This window comes from Palaemon carinicauda, chromosome 19, assembly GCF_036898095.1.
Source record: "Palaemon carinicauda isolate YSFRI2023 chromosome 19, ASM3689809v2, whole genome shotgun sequence".
Lineage (NCBI taxonomy): Eukaryota > Metazoa > Arthropoda > Malacostraca > Decapoda > Palaemonidae > Palaemon > Palaemon carinicauda.
The window spans coordinates 3817221-3838345 of NC_090743.1; the positions used below are offsets into that span (position 1 = coordinate 3817221).

At 42.3% G+C, this 21125-nt stretch overlaps 1 protein-coding gene across 1 annotated transcript in view; it reads left to right on the forward strand.

Annotated features, from left to right (window-relative positions):
• Positions 1-18539, forward strand: part of LOC137658402 (uncharacterized) — a 54428-nt gene extending 35889 nt beyond the window's left edge. Inside the window, exons 3-4 of the mRNA XM_068393085.1 lie at positions 9858-9981; positions 15857-18539. Coding sequence (XP_068249186.1) covers positions 9858-9981; positions 15857-18134 — 2402 coding nt within the window. The 3' untranslated portion in view covers positions 18135-18539. The remainder of the gene's footprint in view (positions 1-9857; positions 9982-15856) is intronic.
• The last annotated feature ends 2586 nt before the right edge of the window (positions 18540-21125 follow it).

Here is a 21125-nt window from a genome sequence, read left to right on the forward strand (position 1 = left end):
TTCTTACTCCCTAAACAATTCAAATTTATGCCCATATGTAAAACAGAAACAAAGCACTGTGCTGATGGCTTCAAATCATCTTTTGTAGGATTGGATGCTACGTCGTTTCTTGACCTTGCGATGCTTGTGCTTTTCTTGAGAATTTTCTTATTTTCAGAACTTGTCCTAACAATTTTCTCATATAGCTGATTAAGTTTCAAGTTAGTTATAATGTTGAAATCAGGGGATTCCTGTTTATATTGACAGTAGTGGTAACCTAGTTGCTGGTAGAGATAAGGTCGCACCTACTATAGCTAATGTACGGTACAGTATATCAAATATAACCGTTTCCATTTGCAATTATTTAACAGACAGACCTTATGGAATAATGAATAGGATGCAAATTTATTAGAGTAGATTAAACCTGTCATATGATATAATCTTCTTGCCAGAATGAGTCTTACATTCAAGTACAGTAATTAATCTCATATTTTATACTTGTAGGATAAAACCTTTTCCATTCACAAGTAAATAATGGAACTGGTTTTATTTTGGATGTTGATATAAATAACTAATAGGAGCTTGAGGTGAAAGTAACAATGCTATTCCAGAACTAGTGTTGAGTAAGGCTTTCTAATTTGTATGCTTTTTCTAGCCAGTATGTCATGATTGCTCAGGCCGTTCTAAGTTGGTGTGCAAGAATCTCTCTGGTCTTCTGGAGTTGAGATACTTGTTTAAAAAAGGGCATTTTCAAAAATTACATTGTCCAAATTGTATGGGATCAAGGACACTATAATTCTAGTGTCGTCTTATTTATGTGCTGGTAGTTTTTTATGTTTACTTTCTTAGTTACAGTATAGATCTGAACTTTAGTGTACATTACATTGGAATGTAAGTGCTGTAGTTTTACTTGAAGATTGCCGGCTTGAATGTCCCCAGACTCGCAGTCTATTGCCTCTGGTAGGCTTTGGTCACCTTCCTCGTAGTTGGTGAGTCGGCAACGCATGAACAACAGTGTCAGAAATTGCTGGGCTACTTTCCTAGACAGAATTACCTGTTTCAACATCATTCTAAAATATTTCATTATTTTATTTATTCATATTTTTTCATTTTTTGTTTCTTTCTCTGACTTCAAGTAATAAGAACGTAATTGAAACACCTTAGTGTGAACTTTTCTGTGTCCGGTGTCCCAATATTGTAGTGAAGCCATTTTGAATATAGTATTTGTTTACTCTAAATTTGTTGTGAGTGTTTTTCTTCTTGTCTGTTGGTTGTTTATCCTAATAATTTCTGGAGTTTGATTAAGTTTTATTTTAGTAATTTTATCAGGTCTTGCTGTTCTACTAAGATTTTTTCAACTATTTAGTGCTTGTAGGTTGGACTAGGCTAACTGATTATGTATATTTCTCTACTAATGTAGTAGGGAAGTGGCCATTTTTCTTCTAGATAATATACAGCAAACAGAAAATAAAACTATATTCAAGATTTAACATAAAAATATTTACAGCATTATACAAAAATCCACCGAATACTCACGGCACACCAAAACTAATGGGTAAATATACAAAGTTGTTACGAAGTAGGATGAGTTGATCTTCCAAACTTCTATGCAGTGAGGGACAGATGGTGTTGAGTAATTTTAGATATAAAATGTTGACACGAAAATTCTATTCTTCTATCTGATGATGAATGAATTTTCAATCTTTGCCTTCTTCAAAATACTTTATCGTTGTATGTAGTCACTAATACTCAGAGTCACAGAGGGTGTAGCTAAAGGATGTCTCCAAACACGAGCAGTGTTCAGTCAGGTCTCTTTCGTCTCTGCCTTCTCCCATACGCAGGACCAATACTCCCGAATATTCGTGATGCACTAGAAGCAGTAATGGTAACCTAGTTGTTGGTAGAGATAAGGTCACGCCTACTATAACTACTGTACAGTACAGTCTGAGAAGATATAATCACAGGATGTCCTCCTCTTTCCTTAAAGGTTGCAATACCCTAGAGACTGACCATATATACATATGGTCATTACCCAAGCTAGGAACAGTGATGGCCAGGCAATGGCTGCTGATGACTCAGCAGGTAGACCTATAGGCTTGTCCAGCTCCCCCACCCCCATCCTTAGCTCACAAGGAGTGTGAGGTTATAGACACTACAAGAAACTATAGAGCTTGAGCGGGTCTTGAACTCCCGTCCAGCATATCGCCAGCAGGGATGTTTGCAATAGTGTTCCACAACGCTTTATGGCCTATTGATGTCCCCTATACAACAACAGCTCTGGGGGCATAAGGATAGAAGATTTTTCTGGCTCCTGCCTGTCACAAGGGAGAGGATGACTACTGGTCTTCGACCTCCCATGCGATAGATGCTTGCCATACCAAAGAGACCTTCTACTTCAGAGAGCTACTTTACTGAGGTTGTCCTTTACACAAGCCTGGTGAGCTTATTAGCTTTTTTCTTAAGAGAGCATACTGTTACATTAAAATCCATCTGTAGTCAAGGACCTGTATGTCTTTATGTAACCTTAAGCGCATTGGCATATCGGAACAGCCTATGATTTTTAGATATCTAGACAACTGATTGGTAATGGCAACGGTTGTAAAGGATTTATGATTAAATCTGGCTTATCAATTATGTCATAGCTTGAGACTATATCGTTTGGGGTAGTGGGATCTAGTACAATCGACAAGATTCACATACAGTACTTGGGATGATTAAAATGATGATGCTCTTGAACGTGACGAGTCAATCGTCATCGTCATATTTTATCGTGGCAACATTGTATCCACTGCATAGTGGCCTGAATAAATTTTTAGAGGTCCAAATCTGTACAGATTGGCGCAAGTTCACACCTTCAAAGTATGTAGTCCATTGTCTTGGTGGGAGGCCCACATAAGCACTCAGCAGAGTGGGCGAGACCCTACTTATGAAGATTGTCTCTAGTCCATCTAACTCTAGCTCTTGCTCGATTAAGAGTAACCGAGTCCTTTCTACAGGTTTGTTCCATGGGGAAGAAGCTCTGGATAGCTTCACCAGGTGGTCAGTGGTCTGTTTCTCTCCAGCATTCTAGGCGGTAGGTTGCTGATGCCATAGGGTTGAGGCTAGTGTTAGTTATGAAGCTCATGCGGGGTTTCAATCTTTTTATAACCACGCGGTGATCATTCTCTCGTTCATATTTTTGAATCTTTGAATGGGTGTTAAGCCGATGTTTGGTGGTGCAATGCCTGCCAATTTATAGAGTACTTGAAGGGGGTGTTGGTCATAAGGCACCAGTCAGTGTTCGGGGGTTGCACCTACTGGATCACCGGAACTTTGATGAGGCAGGTCAGGGTTGATTATTAATTTCAATTAGTAAAAACCTGTCTTCTTATGCCACCAAGCATTTGCCCTTGAAGGGTCCTTTGACTGGCCAGACAGTAGTGCATTGGATCCTTCTCTCTCATTATGGCTCATTTTTTCTTTACCTACACATACACTGAATAGTTTAGTCTTTTGTGTCTACATTCTCGTCTGTCCTCATACACCTGACAACACTGAGATTACCAATCAATTCTTCTCTCAAGGGGTTAACTTCTGGACTGTAAGTGTTTAGTGGCTACTTTCCTCTTGGTAACAGTAGAAGAGACTTTACCTGTGTCAAGCAGCTCATTTAGGACTCCAAAATCAAACCATTGTTCTCTAGTCTTGGGTAGTGCCATAGCCTCTGTACCATGGTCTTCCACTTCCTTGGGGTAAAGTTCTCTTGCTTGAGGGTACACTCTGGCACACTGTTCTGTCTTGTTCATCTTCCTCTTGTTTTTTAAAGTTATAATCTATATATGAAAGATTTATTTTAATATTGTTTCTGTTCCTGAAATATTTTATTTTAATTGTTGGTTGCTTCTCTTGTAGTTTATTTATTTCCTTATTTCATTTCCTCATTGAGCTATTTTTTCCCTGTTGGAGCCCTTAGGCTTATAACATTATGCTTTTCCATGTAGGGTTGTAGCTTAGCAAATAATAATAATAATAATAATGATGATAATGTGTTGATCGGTAGCTTTATAACAATGGCATACTCAAGAAAACAGACTGCAAAACTGATTAGACTAGTTATAGACTTTTATCCATGGATATAGGCAGACAACATACCATATCTCCAAGGTTTATCCAGTGAGAGACCTGGATAATTGTAGATTAGTCTTAAGTATAAGGAACAAGGTGCTCTCATTGGAGCTCTGTAAGGTTCTGTAGTGTTTGCAAGACAAGCCACTGGTGGTTATTTGTAACTAACTTAAAGTACAGACATTCTGTGTATTGTTCCGACTAGATGAACTCACTTCAGGGGATGATAGATGAGATGTAATAACCTCAAGATAACCAGGATGTTTACTCCTATTCCCAGTTTGTCCCCATATTTTTTGTTGGAGAAGCTCCAAGCCTCCATGAACACAAGGATGGTGGATAGGCCTCCTTTGACTGTAGCAGGATTTTGGAGGTGTCCTAGTCCCCCACTTCAATTATAGTAGTTCACAGTTGTTATTCTGAATTGTACAGAAATCTTGTTGGACGTTTTGCAATGTGGTCCCCCACTTCAATTGCAGTAGTTCACAATTGTTATTCTGGATAGTACAGAAATCTTGTTGGACATTTTGCAATGTGGTCCCCACTTCAATTGTAGTTTGACCATCTTAATGACTAATGTGGTTTAGGTGAAACAAGTAAAGTTTTGTAACCCTAAAGTAAATCTCATCACTCGTATAGTGGAAGTGGAAGAACGTAAATCCAGGCTGGACATTCATCATTCTACCATTATGCATCCTATCAGTGTTAGATAAAAGTTTATTGAGTATTTGGACATTCAATTAATTGATCTGTTTAAAAATAATTTCTTTATTATAAAATCTAATTTGTTGAAAAATATTTTCATTTTTTATATTGGTTTTGCTTCATTAATTTCAAGCTATTGACATATATATAGGCAAAATTGGCTGCTTAAATGCATAGTTTTTGTTTTGTTTTTAATAAGCTTCTTGTGCTTTTTATTTGTGCATATTTTTTTTTATAAAACTCATTTTTAGTTAAATATAAATATACAAAGCGACGTATAAAGAAGTCTTACGATAGTCGCTCATTGCTGACACAATGGTAAATCTTTAGTAAACCTTTGGAATTGTAGTACGTTTTTATTATTAACTATGTGGCATTAATCACATTTTGTTTGATTTTTCTTTTGGTAGGCAGACCCAATGACTGATGAGTAAAGGGGTAAGTGAATTAAGTTATTGTTGCTAAGTATTTTTTTATTATTTATATGAAAGCATTTATATCTGGTGAAAGAATATCTTTTTAGAAATGTTACTTTTATGTATGAGAGAGAGAGAGAGAGAGAGAGAGAGAGAGAGAGAGAGATAGAGATAGATATTATCCGTTCCTATAATGTGTTGTGACTCGAGTTTGTTCCGACATGAATACAAACTCTTGTCATGAGTAAACAACAGCATCGCTGATCCGTCTGAGTAAATATAAAATCCTGTGCGGGAGGCTAGCAAGCTTACAAGAGAGATTGGGGTTACCCCGTTCTCCTTCATTAGCCAATTCCCCGTACTTGTCACAGCCATAGCCTCGAACAGTGGAGCCACTCCTGCGACCTGGGCACACTGATGTTTTTCACTAAGAGTGCTTTATCTTTGTGTGTGGGTCTCCGTGTTTTCTGTTGTCTGCTCATTCTTGCTTTGATGGAGCAACCACGCAGGATGAAGTGCTCTGGCTGTTACATACTGTACTATAATGTAGCACCTTTGTGAGTCGAACCCCTTTTCGACTTGTGCCTGACCTTCTACTTGCCTAGAACAATGGGCACATTACAGTAAATATAAGAAGAATGTGAAAGTGGATTGCTTTCCTTGTAAGATGGCAGCAGAGACTGCTGATCCTATCCCTTCATCTCCAGGCTCTTTTTCTGTGAATGCATCTCCTTCTACAGCACTGATGGGAGGATTGGGTAAGGATGCTAGCCTACAAGGTGAATCAACCCAAGAGTCCCCGTCAGTGAGAGGGCCCTCTCTTTTGTCTTCCTGTGATGCTTAAGGAGACGCTCAAGGTAATGTGGTCCTCGTTTAGCCTCACTGGCTTCCCTACATCTGAGCTGTTTATGGAACTCATCAAGTCTACCAAAACAGTGGAGGAGTCCACCATATTAAAAGACTCTTACTGAAGAGCAGGGAATTAGAGAAAAGATAGCCCTCCCCTTCCATGACCAGGCCTGGCTCTTTGGGGTGCGTATTGGATATTACTAGGACACGGTCTCCTAGGAAGGACAGGAGGAAGGCTTCGCTATCACATGTGAAGAGGAAAGCAAGAGATGCCTGAACCCCAGGCCGTTCTCCACTTTGGTGAGAAGAACATAGATACAATCCAAGTTTCTCAGACAAACCTCTTTAGCTCCGGGATTTTCTGCTCTTCCCTGTAGACAACGCACAAGAGGAACAGCTCCAAGATATGCCCCTCTCCATGCATGAATTCACTATGCAGACTTATGGCAGCCTTTCCTCTCTCATCATTCGGGGCCGGAATAGCGTGCGGCAAAACAGCAGGACCGAGAGCTGGAGAGGTAACGCCACCGTTCCCCGACGCACATACGCACAGAATTTCTCCTCTTCCAAGAGGGAAGGAGTGCAAGTCTCCCACCTCCCTTCCCCTCCTCCCATTAGGAAGGAGTGCACTCCAGAGAGATACAGTATTCCTGACTGTGTGCTGTAAGCAATTGTGGTCTCAGGTACTTTGCGAGGGCAAGTAAGGGAGCTCCCCTGTACTAGAAGGAATGCCAGATTTAGGAGGGTCCCAGTACCCCAGCCAGACACTGTACCAAACGAGAGCACCAATCACCCTCGGCACACAGCGAACCATGCGTTAAAAGGGATGACGACCGGCAATGAAATAGAGAGGAACGCTATCTCAAAAGGGTGCAAGGGAACTTCACATGCCAGTAAACCTCGTCAGTAGCTTGCACACAGATCAGGCAGGGAGAGATCATTCGTCTCAGAGGATCCCCCAAAATTACGCTATGGGCAAGCCCTCAGAAAGGAACATCTCCGCCAGGTATCCTGCAGTACATCCTATTAGGTGGCCCTCCCTTGGCATCAGAAGCACCACCTCATAATCGCTCCATCCATCACCCAAACCGTGGCCACTGCCTTGCTCTTCTCCCATTAACTCTAGCATTCTTCACCTTCGGCAGACAACCATTTTCCATTCTCTCTACATGGCCAAACTACCTCTGCCTAACTATAAAAGTCTGATCCCTACATCTCTTACCTCTTCGAAAGCCAACCTGCACTTTTAAGATTGCATCCTTTGTTTTATCATTAATCCTATAAATTAGCACTCTACCTTACACTTTTCCAACCACACTCAATGAACTAATACCACTAGAATTACAACACTCATGCACATCTCCCTTACCTTTGTATAGCAGAACAATACACATACACACCCAGTCCACTGGTACCATTGAAAACATATACGTATTAAACAATCTCGTTAACCATTCCAGTACAGTTACACCCCCTTCTTTTAACAATAGCCGTCACACCATCCATACCAGGTGCTTTTCCTTCTCTCATTTCATTTACTGCTCTCTTCACTTTCTCTCTTGTAATTTCTTTCTCATTCTCATCTCCCATCACTGGCACCTCAACACTTGCAACAGCAATTATATCTACCTCCCTATTATCCTCAACATTCAGCAACATTTCAAAATATTTAGCCTACCTTTTCCTTGCCTCATCTTTCAACAACTTTCCATTTTCATCTTTCAATGTCTCTTCATTTCTCAATCCATTTCTTTTCAAAATTTCTTCTTACTCTCTTTATACAAAGATCCAATCCCTGACCCCACCTCTGGTAACTGATAACCAAAAACAGCGGCCACCTCGGCCTTGGGAAAGAGGAGGCCCTTAAGTTCCATGGAAGGAAGATAAGGGTCACCTTGTTGAGAGCTCTTCTGGAAGCCTCTAACCCAGTGAAAAATTGTTTTCCGACTGCACTTGTACATCCAAGGAGACGTTAATGGCGTGGAAGCCAGTGTCAAGTAAGTCCTTGCAATCTTGGAAGTTGGTAGGTTCCCAAATTGCAAAAGACCCATTGGAAACATGACAGTCCGGATGTTTCCGGCAAGTCTTGTGGCCACAGGACAACTTGACCCGCCTGGTGCAGGTTACCGTTCAACACTCCATTTCATCAGCAAGCTGTAAAGAGAAGAGAGGGGACAATCCCATGGGGAAGAGTCCACAATCAGGGTGAGAGGTACAGAAATGAAAGGCAGCGAATAAGAAAACCTGCTAAGACCTGGTCATTATTATTAACTCATGAAAAGAGGGGTTTCTAGCCCGTAGGATAATGAGAGCTTTACAGGACAACCAGGTGGGATCCAATTGACCAATTACAGAGGACAATGTTCCTCAGATATGGAAGAGGAGAAAAGGAAGCAGATGATCTGTCTAAGGTGGCAGAGGGACTGTCTACAAAGCCAACACACATCCAGTGCTAGAAGAATTCAAGCTGATAAGACTGGAAACAGGGACAGAAGGCAACACTTCTGCCAAGATAGACTAACCAGGCAAAGGAGTCAAGACTCCGCAGCAAAAGGTACATAGCTTAGGATGGAAAGCTGCAGTCACAGTCTAGTCCACCTCGTGGGTGAATGAAAAAACTCTAATGCTAGGGTAAGATGACTAGACAAGAGGAACTGTAGTTCTCAGTACCGTAAGGTTATGGCCTAACCAGGAAGGGGAAGGACCAGAGCAACCACCCAAGAGCGGTCCCTTAGGCAGCAGAGAGAATGAATCCATGGAAGGAAAAATTTCATCCACCTAGGGGCAGGCTAGATAGCCCATAAGCTAACCCGTCCAAAAATGGCAACGAAAATTACTCTGTTAACTATACGTGAATATGATCATGATACTGATACTGTCGGTAACTTGAAAACAGCTGACAACAAAACCAAAATTAAAACTATCTGCAATTGCTGTTGTTAAAATACAACTCGAATTGTTGATAAAAAAGTACAAAAATGAGTAAACAAAGTTTAGGTAACATTGAAAACCAGGATTATTTTAGACATCTTTCAGTTCATTTACATTATGTTTTCGACTAAAGCTACAGATCAGCTGACGAAATTGAATTACATCTTAATCCCTGCCTACGATCGAACATAGATTTAAGCAAAGTAAAAGTGTATATTGTGTGTAGTATTTATCTGACACTTTCCAAAGAAAGTAAGGCACCTCCCAGAGAGAGAGAGAGAGAGAATGTATTCACATACTGTAACTAATAATAATAGCTTAAAACAAAATGTATGAAAACCCTATAAAATTAATTGTAAATAAATGAGCATGACATTAAAAGGGAAAAATGAGTTACAATCTATTATTTATCGAAATGAAAGAAAAATAAATCGCTAATACTGTATGTTTGACATGCGTACTAGCATTGTGCGTCTGTGCATACCAGAGAATACTGTTCATTGCTTTTTTTTTTTAACTTGAATATGTACTTATTGATATGAAAGTAATTTCAAATAAATAGTTATTAGACTACAGTAAAAGGTAAAATATGTTACAATCTTTTCATTAATTACCGAAATGAAAGAAAAATAAGTCTGATGTGTTTGATATCCATACGGAGTAGCATTGTGCGTTCCTACATACCAGTATTGTTCATTGTTTTTTTAACTTAAATATGTACTTATTGATATAAAATAAATTATTGATAAATAACCATTACACCAAAAGGAAAAATATGTCAGATAAAAATTAAATGGTAAAACAATAACTATAGTTTATTTTTAATCTATGTATCTATGGGATACTCTTAAACTTAATTTTTTTTTTTTTCAGATGACATAAAAATTGAACTGAGAATGAGTTATCACTATGAAGAATCGAGAGACATCGACCCTTTCCTGCTCCGGTTGATTCGAGTGCCCCCAGTTACTCAAGAAGTAAAGAAGAAGAGACACACGTAAGGAATGGTCACAGCATTGCCTTAAATATTGAAAAATCTTCACAAATGAGTTGATTATTTTTTTATTTGCAGTCCATATATTTTCCTGCACTATATACAAACTTTTACGCTCTTTACAGTGGAAATATATCTCGGAGATAGCTGAAACCATTAAGCTTTTTACGCAATGTGTAACTACATACTAGCGTAAGGGGAAGCAGGGGTAGACCAACCGCCCTGCTCACACCTGTGCTAATAACTGATTGTACCTTTTTATTTCGGATCGGTAGAGTAAAGACGTAGTATTGGCTCTTCCTGTTAAAACCTTTTAACCAGCTAAGGATTAAAAGCAACTGCCCTGGATGTATAAACCCTCTTTTTCAGAGTGCAGACTGTGAACTTCCCGTAGGTGCGGTCTTCATTGCTTCCTTTAGTGAAGCAATGGCGACCTCCACCGGGGAAGTCTTTTATGTTGCCGGTTGCTGCTACTTCTGCCTTTCTCGGGGATTTTTGGTCTTCCTTCTAAGGAATGGTTTTTAAAGGTGCTACAGTTAGCTGCAGCACTCTCTGCTTCTGCTTTCCTTCATTCCTGCAGCTCCGGCGTAGGACCGATAGTAGGAGCAGAGTGGTTTCCCTCAGGGTTTCCAGTTGGGGGACCCCTTCAGGGTGAGGCCAGAAACTAGCTTCGGCTATGTTTCACAGGTAGCTTTCGATGCTGACTTTCAACATGAACTAAGCAGCTCTTCTAGGAGAAGGACACTCAAAAATCAAACCATTGTTCTCTAGTCTTTGGTAGTGCCATAGCCTCTGTACCATGGTCTTCCACTGTCTTGGGTTAGAGTTCTCTTGCTTGAGGGTACACTTGAGCACACTATTTTATTTTATTTCTCTTCCTCTTGTTTTGTTAATTTTTTTCTTTAGATTTTTTAGGAGATATTTACTTTAATGTTGTTACTCTTCTTAAGATATTTAATGTTCCTTTTTTCTTTTCCTCACTGGGCTATTTATTTTCCCTGTTGGGGCCCTTGGGCTTATAACATCCTGCTTTTCCAACTAGGGTTGAAGCTTAGCAAGTAATAATAATAATAATACTCGGCTCATTGACAGGAAGCAGAGTGCGCTGCCCGGAGGTCCGCCTCTAGGTGTTGGGCAACTTACCCATCCGCGGGCGAGTTACCCTTCACCAACTGCTGATCAGCAGCCTTTTGGCTCTTCCAGCACACAGGAGAGACGGCCTTCGCCTAAGTCGTTTCCACCGGTGGGTATTGGATTTGTCCATGGCTCACTCTAGCTCTTCGGAGCAAATCTTTTCTGAGCTTGAAGCCATTGTGTCTTCAGGGTACAAGTATGAGTCGTGAGCAATTTCCCTTTGGGGTCATTGCTGCAAATGGTGATGCCTGCCGACTGCTTCTGGTTGCCGCCTCTCCCATTGATGAGTCTCTTTAGAGTTATTGCCTAAATTGTGCCTGTTAAAGCTCATGGAGTTTTGGGAGACCAGACCCTTCGGGACCTGCGCCTCATGGATATAGCCTCTGACGAGGGAAAACCTGCTGTTCTTCAAGGTTAGCACAGCGTTTTTACATCTCCTTACAATGGGAGGATACAGGGCTATTCATCAACCCCCTTTGGGGGGTAGGACAAGCATGAGTATTTCCTTAAGACCTTAGTTTTGCAAAGAAGGCATGTGCACCCATCCACTGAGTGCTAGCAAGGTGGGTAGGTGAGCTCTTCTGCCTGATGAAGGTCTGCAAACAATCTAGGTTGCTTGCCAAAGTACCAGTTATGAGTTTGTGAGATCTTACTCGCCAGCCCACAGAGCTTCAGCTTTTTTACTTCAAGTATGCTCTACTTCGGTAGCGCATACTTACTCATATTACCTGTACCCATCTTTACAGGGGATAGTCAGCACTCCTCACCAGCTTTCGTCAGCGCTCACTGACGCTGGCTGGCACTCATCAACATTTGCTGTCACTCGCCAGCGTTTCCTAGCACTCTCTGACGCTGGCAAGTGTGTGCTTACCGGCGCTTGCTTCTACAAACAACTAGTTTACTGGTCCTGAATTGCCAACCTCCTTCAAGATCTTGGCTAGTGTTTGTGTTCTGTGCATACTAGGGCCAACAAAACCTTACATGCGAGACTACTTTTCTTTCATGGGAGAAGACCCCACCTTCATAGTGAGGTGAGCAAGCAAGCTCCCCTCCCAGAGCAGGTCTACATAACTACTTGCGCTCACTAACACCCCTGTAATAAGGGGCTGTTACAAAGCCCTTCTGTTGCAAATGTGCGCTCGCCCAAGGCAAAACCCTCCGATTATTTCCACAAATAACAAGCAAGTATTCACTCACAGGGATGCTAATTCTTCCCCTTGGGCAAACATCTAACACCGACGAAAGTCTGATAGTTTCACTAGCTGCATGTACTTTTTGTGGCTGTAGACATACATATGAACATGTTAACAAAGCTGGGGTGATAAATTTCTCTTGGCAATATGTTTCACTTTGCCGCTCACACGATTCCTGCAAGTGACTCCACGAGGCTCCGTGACGGTGCTCATACATGGAACAGTGTTTACGATGGTGTCTCATTTTCAAGCACTTAACCTGGAGCCAGAGAAGTTACGATTGCACTTGACCGCATACAGGTAAGCTATCTATTACTGTGGACAAAGGCAGTTTGCTTTGCCAGTTGCATGAGGTACAGTACTCTCACGGTTGGATGCAAACCCATTGTTATTATTTACATTATTATTACTTGCTAAGCTACAACCCTAGTTGGAAAAGCAGAACGCTCTAAGCCCAAGGGCCCCAACAGGGAAGATAGCCCAGTGAGGAAAGGAAACAAGGAAAATTATTCTATTTTAAGAACAGCAACATTAAAAAATACATTTCCTATATAAACTATATAAACTTTAACAAAACAAGAAAAAGAAAAATTAGATAGAATAGTATGCCCGAGAGTACTCTCAAGCAAGAGAACTCTAACCCTATACTGTACAGTGGAAGACCATAGTACAGAGGCAATGGCATTATCCATGACTAGAGAACAGTAGCTTGATTTGGGGGTGTCCCTTTCCTAGAAAAGCTGCTTACCATACCTAGAGAGTCTCTTCTACCATTACCAAGAGGAAAGTAGCCACTGAATAATTACAGTGAGGTAGTTAACCCCTTGGGTGAAGAAGAAATGTTTGGTAATCTCAGTGTTGTCAGGTGTATGAGGACAGAGGAGAATCTGTAAAGAATAGGCCAGACTACTCGGTGTATGAGTAGGCAAAAGGAAAGTGAGCCGTAACCAGAGAGAAGGATTTAATGTACTATTGTTTGGCCAGCCAAAGGACCCCATAACACTCTAGCAGCAGTATCTCAATGGGTGGCTGGTGCCTTGGCCAACCTACTACCTATCAATAACCCAGATCAACTGTTACTGACCTCAAGAGAACAGCAGCATCTAGCCCCCGTGTATCGGCACTGTTTGTCAGCATGGAGAACGTCAAGAGGAGGGCTTGGCTTGGCTTGGATTCACAAGGTCATTGAACTGGCAGTGAATCCAGACCCTCCTCCAACATGACGACCCAGAGCTCATGATGTCAGGGTCATTGCAACGTCCCTGTGACACAGGTACTACAAGTAGGCGTGTGGAAACGTCAAACTACTTTCACCACCCACTACCTGCAAGACATGACCCATAGGAGCTTGAAAACATTTTCCATTGGGCCTGTGGTGGCTGCACAACAAGTGGTTTAAATATCTTAGGCTCCTTGATGGACAAGTAGCAGAGGGTTGATTGCTAAGGTTACCTGGGATTTTTCTGGGGTGAATGAGTAAGAATGTCTGGCTCCTTTCTTTCCTTCTCCTTCCCCTCTCTTGGGGAATCAGCACCAGAGTCCTCAGCAAATCTGACCTCACCTCTGCAGGTAAAGCCTTTTGTACATACATACATATACCATGGCACTTCCCCCAATTTTGGGGGGTAGCCGACATTAACAAAGAAACAAAACAAAAAAGGGGACCTCTACTCTCTACGTTCCTCCAGCCTAACCAGGGACTCAGCCGAGTTCAGCTGGTACTGCTAGGGTGCCACAGCCCAACCTCCCACATTTCCACCACAGATGAAGCTTCATACTGCTGAGTCCCCTACTGCTGCTACCTCCGCGGTCATCTAAGGCACCGGAGGAAGCAGCAGGGCCTACCGGAACTGCGTCACAATCGCTCGCCATTCATTCCTATTTCTAGCACGCTCTCTTGCCTCTCTCACATCTATCCTCCTATCACCCAGAGCTTTCTTCACACCATCCATCCACCCAAACCTTGGCCTTCCTCTTGTACTTCTCCCATCAACTCTTGCATTCATCACCTTCTTTAGCAGACAGCCATTTTCCATTCTCTCAACATGGCCAAACCACCTCAACACAATCATGTCCACTCTAGCCGCTAACTCATTTCTTACACCCGTTCTCACCCTCACCACTTCGTTCCTAACCCTATCTACTCGAGATACACCAGCCATACTCCTCAGACACTTCATCTCAAACACATTCAATTTCTGTCTCTCCATCACTTTCATTCCCCACAACTCCGATCCATACATCACAGTTGGTACAATCACTTTCTCATATAGAACTCTCTTTACATTCATGCCCAACCCTCTATTTTTTACTACTCCCTTAACTGCCCCCAACACTTTGCAACCTTCATCGACTCTCTGACGTACATCTGCTTCCACTCCACCATTTGCTGCAACAACAGACCCCAAGTACTTAAACTGATCCACCTCCTCAAGTAACTCTCCATTCAACATGACATTCAACCTTGCACCACCTTCCCTTTCCCTTTTGTAACCTAGTATAAAAATACTGTAATACTTGTTGCGTCCCCAATATTTCTTGTGAGTTACTCTCAAGTGTTTTTGTAACTCAGAGAAATCGTACCTAGGCCAGTCGCATTGCTAGTATCCCAAACACACAGCCTGCGGAGGCCAATAGTCATGAATAGGATGATATTTCTAGCAAGGTGCAAGAATTGCTACTAGTTAACATCTAATATTGTATGGAGAAAACCCCAGGTCAATGCCAAAAGCTAGTTGGTACAAACTTCCACCCTCCTAAGGGTTAAGTGAGCCCTATAAATAGCGAAGGTTTGTATAGAGTAACGGAACAAATGACAAATTCGGAGGTAATTTGTATTTTTCCTAATGATAGAGACATGGAGTTATTTATACAGATTGGCCTGCCAGCACCTATCCCCCAAGAAGTCCTCCTGCAAACAAAGTGGGTGCTCAGCCCAGATGTTTGAGTGAGCGGGGTAGCCGGCTACCACCCTCACCCCTCCCGCTAATTAGCGGGTTGGTTGGTTATCCTGCGCTAAAAGTCTTATGGCTCATCTTTCAGCTTCGCTGAAAGTTATACCCCTATAGATAGTTCCAGGTTTGTATCATTAGGAAAAATACAAATTACTTCCAAATTTGTCATATTATAGCTTTTAGCTGTTATTACAATTATTTTACATTTAAATCATCTGCATTTACCACTAATTCAATCTAAATTCCCAACATATAAACGAAATGGTTTCTAAGAGTTGGTTCTTAAGTAGAAAAGTTTTCAAGTCCAACTTGATTATCTGAAGCATCCAACTCATATCCCTCCACCTCCTTGTTCTATATTGTCTTCAATCAGCTGATCTTGTTAATGCTAGGGAGCTATCTTACAAATGTATCAAGAATTCTTTCATCATAAAAGTTTAAGAAATTTATCAATTAATATTGTTTTCTTATATTTGAAAGTCCATAAAGTAGAAAATTCTCATGTAAGGACCATACTGTATGTTCTGATTTAATTACTGTAGTGCAATATATGGTAGTGTAATATTTTAAAGTTTTTATTTTCTTTCCTTTCTATAGGAGACCACCAGATGTGAAGGTAGCTGTAGCAGACATTCTTAAAACATTTCCCAGTAATGACTGTAAAGGTACACAAAGGATCTGTTTGATTATTGGAGAACCTGGATGTGGAAGGTCGACTCTCAGCTCTGCCTTGGCAAGATCCTGGAGCAAAAGGGACGAGCAGGTGAAAGGGATTGACAAGTACGACGCTGTTGTTACAGTATCTGGGTTATCTTTAAGTTGCCGGCAAAACAACTTTATGCCGAACGTCCTTCCGGTCTGCACTTCAGTTTACGGAGAAAATGAGGTACGGGAGCGCCTGCTCGGATTGCGTGTTCTGTTGATTGTGGACGACGCCGAAGAATTATCTGAGATTTGTAATGAAGAACTCGAAGCATTCGTGCACAAATCAGATCGAATGGATGTGTTGATGTTAACCTCTCGAGCTCATTTCATCCATTTAGAAAAGACTTGGATGAGTCACATTTGTGATAAGTTAGAGGTGTGTGGTTTAAACCGCGAGCAGATCGTCCACTCGGGTGAGCATATAATAGGCCATAAAAAACCCAGTTGTTATAAAACTTTCAGACATTTTCTGAGGTCAAACATAAGTAGGTTAGAATTAGTTTTAAAGCACCCAGTCTCTTTGCTAGAAGTATGCGAAGCTTGGATGGACTCCGAAGAAATTTTCAAAGATGTTACCACTTGCACTGATTTGCTCTGGACAATCACAAAGTGGAAATTTGACAAAGTTCTGCAGAGTGCCCTAGAAATTGTTGACAATGCTAAATTAAAAGACTGGTTATTGATTGCAGGACTGACTGCCCTCGAGTCCATTAAAGATGATAATAGGTTTGAAAAGTCTTACATGAAACAGCTAGATTTTGAAACAAGTAAAATGTTCCGGTCTGTCTCTAGTTGGAGCGTGATGTCCGTTATCTTTAAGAAGAGGTACATTCACCGTGGCAGACATTGCAGTGACCTCAGTATTGCTCATAAACTGCAACAAGAATTTTTGGCTGCTTGGTATGTTGTACACAAGGTAATCGAAGGCAAGCCATTGCGTGCCCTTCTAGAAGGTGTAAGGTGTCCTTACTACATGGCACTTTTCATGGTGGGATTCTTGTTAAGAATTCCCGATTACAAATGGATATCAATGCTACACGAAAGAAGAGTGATCAATGCTGTTGTAAATCACGCAGAAGGAAGCAACGAGGATTTGTACTTGAACCTAGACCTGGTTAGCGAAGTGAAGGGGCTATCTAGACTTGTAGAGTTCATTGTCGATTTCTCGGAATATCCTGACGAATGGAACTTACACGCGGGAGACGTTCAGCTCATTCCAATTCAGACCCTTCTGTTCCACGTAGCTCCGACCAGGATTTTCTTGAATGTTGAAAAGGTGAAACCCTACAGTGAGTTAGAGGAACTCTTAAGCTTTTTATGTCGAGTTGACATATTCATTTGGCTTGACAGCAGCTGTCAATTTGATTACGGAAATAAGAACAAAATGGATAAGATTGCCAAATCGTTCTCCTCGCCCAGTACAAAAACACGCGTAGATCTGATTAAGGGATGTTTGTCCAGTAATGTACTGGAAGAAATTGTTTCTCAGACAGCATTCAGCTATTTGGTCTTCTTAAAGCTCCGTGTGGTAGACCTCAAGAATTTATTGTCTGTCTTAAAAGCTCCTAAAAGTCTGCCTTCTTTGCTGTGGTTGGAAATTAAGTTTGACTTCAATGTTTTAGACCAGGATGTATGTACCCTGCCTAAAACGGTCGCACCGCTCTTGGATGTTCATCTACAAGGATTGGACGATTCGAGCGTTTCAAAGGTGGCCAATCTTCTTGGCAGCATTCATGATTGCTATTCAGGAATTCACTTGGATAACACAACTCTTACTCCAGAGGGTGTGTTTGTACTCCTAAAGCAACTGCAGAAGAGGAAAGTATATTTACACTGTCCGGCAGAGTACAGAGAAAAGTTCAGGAGGTGGTATTACCCCCAACTCACAAATTTTGACAAATCCGTCGAATTGACCGACGAACTGGCCAGGAGGCTCCTCGGTTTCGATGACCGTATGTATTACAGCAATCATTGCGTGAACTCCTCTTGCTTTGCGCTAGCCCTTGACTCTTGGAACCTCTCGTCATATCTCGAAGAAGAGACGAGCATCATGCATTTTACATACAAGACTGATAACATGACTTGTATCAAAGGACTAAAGGGGTCAGTGGATGTCGTGGTTAATGGGGAGTGCCAAGTTAGGAAAACACAAACAGCCCAAGGAAGTTGAGTGCGAATGTAATAGGAAGATTAGGATAAAATGCGCTATCCCAACTCTAAAACGTTTAAATCCGACAGTGGTAATTTTTTTGTACAATCAAAATTAAATGTTTTGGTACGCTTAAATCCTCAAAATGGTACTGTTTGGAACACTTGAATCTTCCAAGTGGTAATTTTTGATACGCTCAAAACTGAAAATGGTATTTATTTGGTCCACTTAAATCCTCAAAGTGATTATTTTTGGTACACTTAAATTCTAAAAGAGGTATTTTTCGGTGCACTCCAAACACTGAAAATTATATTTTTGGATACACTCAATTCACAAATCCTCAAAATCATATTTTTTGGTACACTCAAAACACCTAAATCCTGAAAATTATATTTTTTGGTACACTTAAATCCTCAAAATGGTATTTTTTGGTACACTCAAAACACTTAAATCCTCAAAATTATATTTGTTCCTACACTAAATACAAACCCTCATTCTTTACTATAGGAGATATTGTAGCACGAGCTGGAAAATACGGCAGAAAACCTTAACAAGGTCGTTAACGACCGGGCTGGTAGTTATCCCCCTGTTGGGGGTGGGGGACTGCCGGCCGGTAGCTACTGAGTACTGTACCTTCAATCGAATTCTAGCCGTCGCAGTGGTAACACCGCTGCTCCCGCTTTTGTTTGACTGGCAGACTAGCCTTTCTTTAAGTGTGTTTTTTTTTTTCATTAACTTTTTCTTTTCTCTCTTTAATTAGATGTGATGTCCTCTATTTTGAGAAAGTGTCCCAGGATTCCTTCGAAATCTTGTGGCACATTTATGTCACCACCGGAGGTGGATCCTCATTCCCTATGCCCTTCATGCAGAGGTCATAGGTGTACTGAAGACTCCCCCTGCCAAGTATGTAGGGAATGGTTGCCTACACAGTGGGATAAGTTCATGAAGAGGAAGAAGAAGAAGTCTCGGGCCTCTTCTTCTGCCCCTCGATCTCTTCCTTCAGACTCTTCCTTGCCTCCTTCCTCCGGGGGGAAGTCAAGGAAGAGCGGCACCATTGATTTAACATCCATTCCCCCGGGGCAGGCGAATCAAGTTGCCCCCCCCATTGGGATAGTTTCGTCCGTCATCGGAAATAATTCTATTACCGCTTTCTATTCCAGATAACGTGCGAGCGGTATGGCCTGCCCTTGGACTTCCTGGTTCTCCTTCGGTGGAGGTGTGGAACCAGTTCCTCGCAGGCACAGTTTTACCTCAGGTCCCTTTTGTTTTGGAACCCTCGAGAGTTCCGGACCTCTCCGATATCCCGGCAGCTCAATCGGCGGACGCTGAAGTGTCAGCGGATATAATAACGTCAGCTCCTTCGGAGCCTATTTTGCTCCTCGCTTGCATTACGACGAAACAACGTCGCAAGCGTGATTATCGAGATTCCTCCTCCTCCTTCTCCTCCTCCTCCTCCTCGTATTCGTCCTCCTTAGAGAATAGGAGAGAGAGAGAGAGAAGAGGAAAAGGAGAGCTCGCTCTCCTTCGCCAAGATGTTCTCGTCGGAGAGAGAGGTGACATACGAAGAGACGTCATCGTTCTCGTTCTTCCTCGCCTTCTGTCTCTTCACGAAATGTCTCGCCGATGCACGATAAACGCTCTCTTCACAAACATAGGAGGAATACTTCCTCATGCTATCGTTCGGCTTCGCGATCGTCTTCCTCTCGCGGGGAATCATCTAGGCGCTATAAGAAGAGCTCTACGAGACGTTCGCGCTCTTCTTCACGAGAGAGTTCTCTCAAGCGCAATAAATGCTCCCGTTGGGGCGAGGTTAAATCTGTTCTTCCCCAGAGCGCAACCAAAGGAAGAGAACACTCTGAGTGCGATTCCTCTCCTTCACATTTCTTCGCGAAGAGCTCAGCTCACGCTGGGAAGGCGAGAGAGAACACTTCTTCTCGTCGTCGCTTAGTATCATCAGAGAGAGAGCGCTCCCGTACGGCAAACTTCCGAGCGCGCAAGTCTCCCAACATATCCGCGCGAGGTCATTCTCTGCGCCCTCGCGTTTCAGACAGAACAGCACCCATTCCCATACTTTCTAATGAATTACGAAATATGGGCTTCGCGAGAACTTCGGAAGAAGACGCAGGAGTTCAGCCCTTCTCCTCTTCCGCTGAGAACAGAGGTGAAAGGCCAGGCCGCCAATCAACGCATTCTCTTATTGAGACAGTACCGTTAATTCGGTCGCCTTCGCCTAAACCTTCAACTTCCGGGCAGGATCTTGCGCGCGCGGTGCCATCAACCAGCGCTCAGCTTTCCTCTGGATTGTCGGCAATGGAGTATGTTACCTTCAGACATTCGGGCTTCTACCACCCTCCCTCAAAATTAGCGCGACCGCAGGATTCCTCGGAGGAACTACCATCAAAAGACTTAAAGTCCGCCTATCTGAGGGCTCTAAGAACGATGTGTAATATCTCAGGTCTCGGAGATTTACACCTGTCGCCTCGTCATACCGACGCTCCAGCTTTAGACAGACTATGTCGTCCTCCACCTAATCCTAAGACCAGAATCGAACTTCCCTGGTCTATTGACACTGCAGGCCGTCTGAGGAAGGTCTCGCAGGCGGTCTCGGGGGAAACGAATTCCTTGAAGTCTCAAGGATCCCATAAGATGCTGCAGTTTCCTTTTTCGAGGCAAAGGCGCTTTTACAAGGTCAGAGACGCCAACCCTTCTCCTCTGACACTTGATCCCCTCTCAGCAAGGCTTACACCTGGCTGCTCTGCAGAGAGACTCTCTTCCCTTCCAGTCTCCTTTACCGCAGCAGAAGCCTTGACAATGGAAGCAGCGTCAATGTCACTTCTAGAGGCACTATCCTGGTTTGACGCATGGTCTGGCACAGTGGGCTACCTTTCAAGTCACGAGGACCTTTCAAACCAAAATTCCATGCAGTTTCTGCAGAAAGTCCTGGCTGCTGGGGCCAAGACAATGGACTTTCTAACTGCTACGGCTGCAACGATGTGGGGCAACTGGATTCTC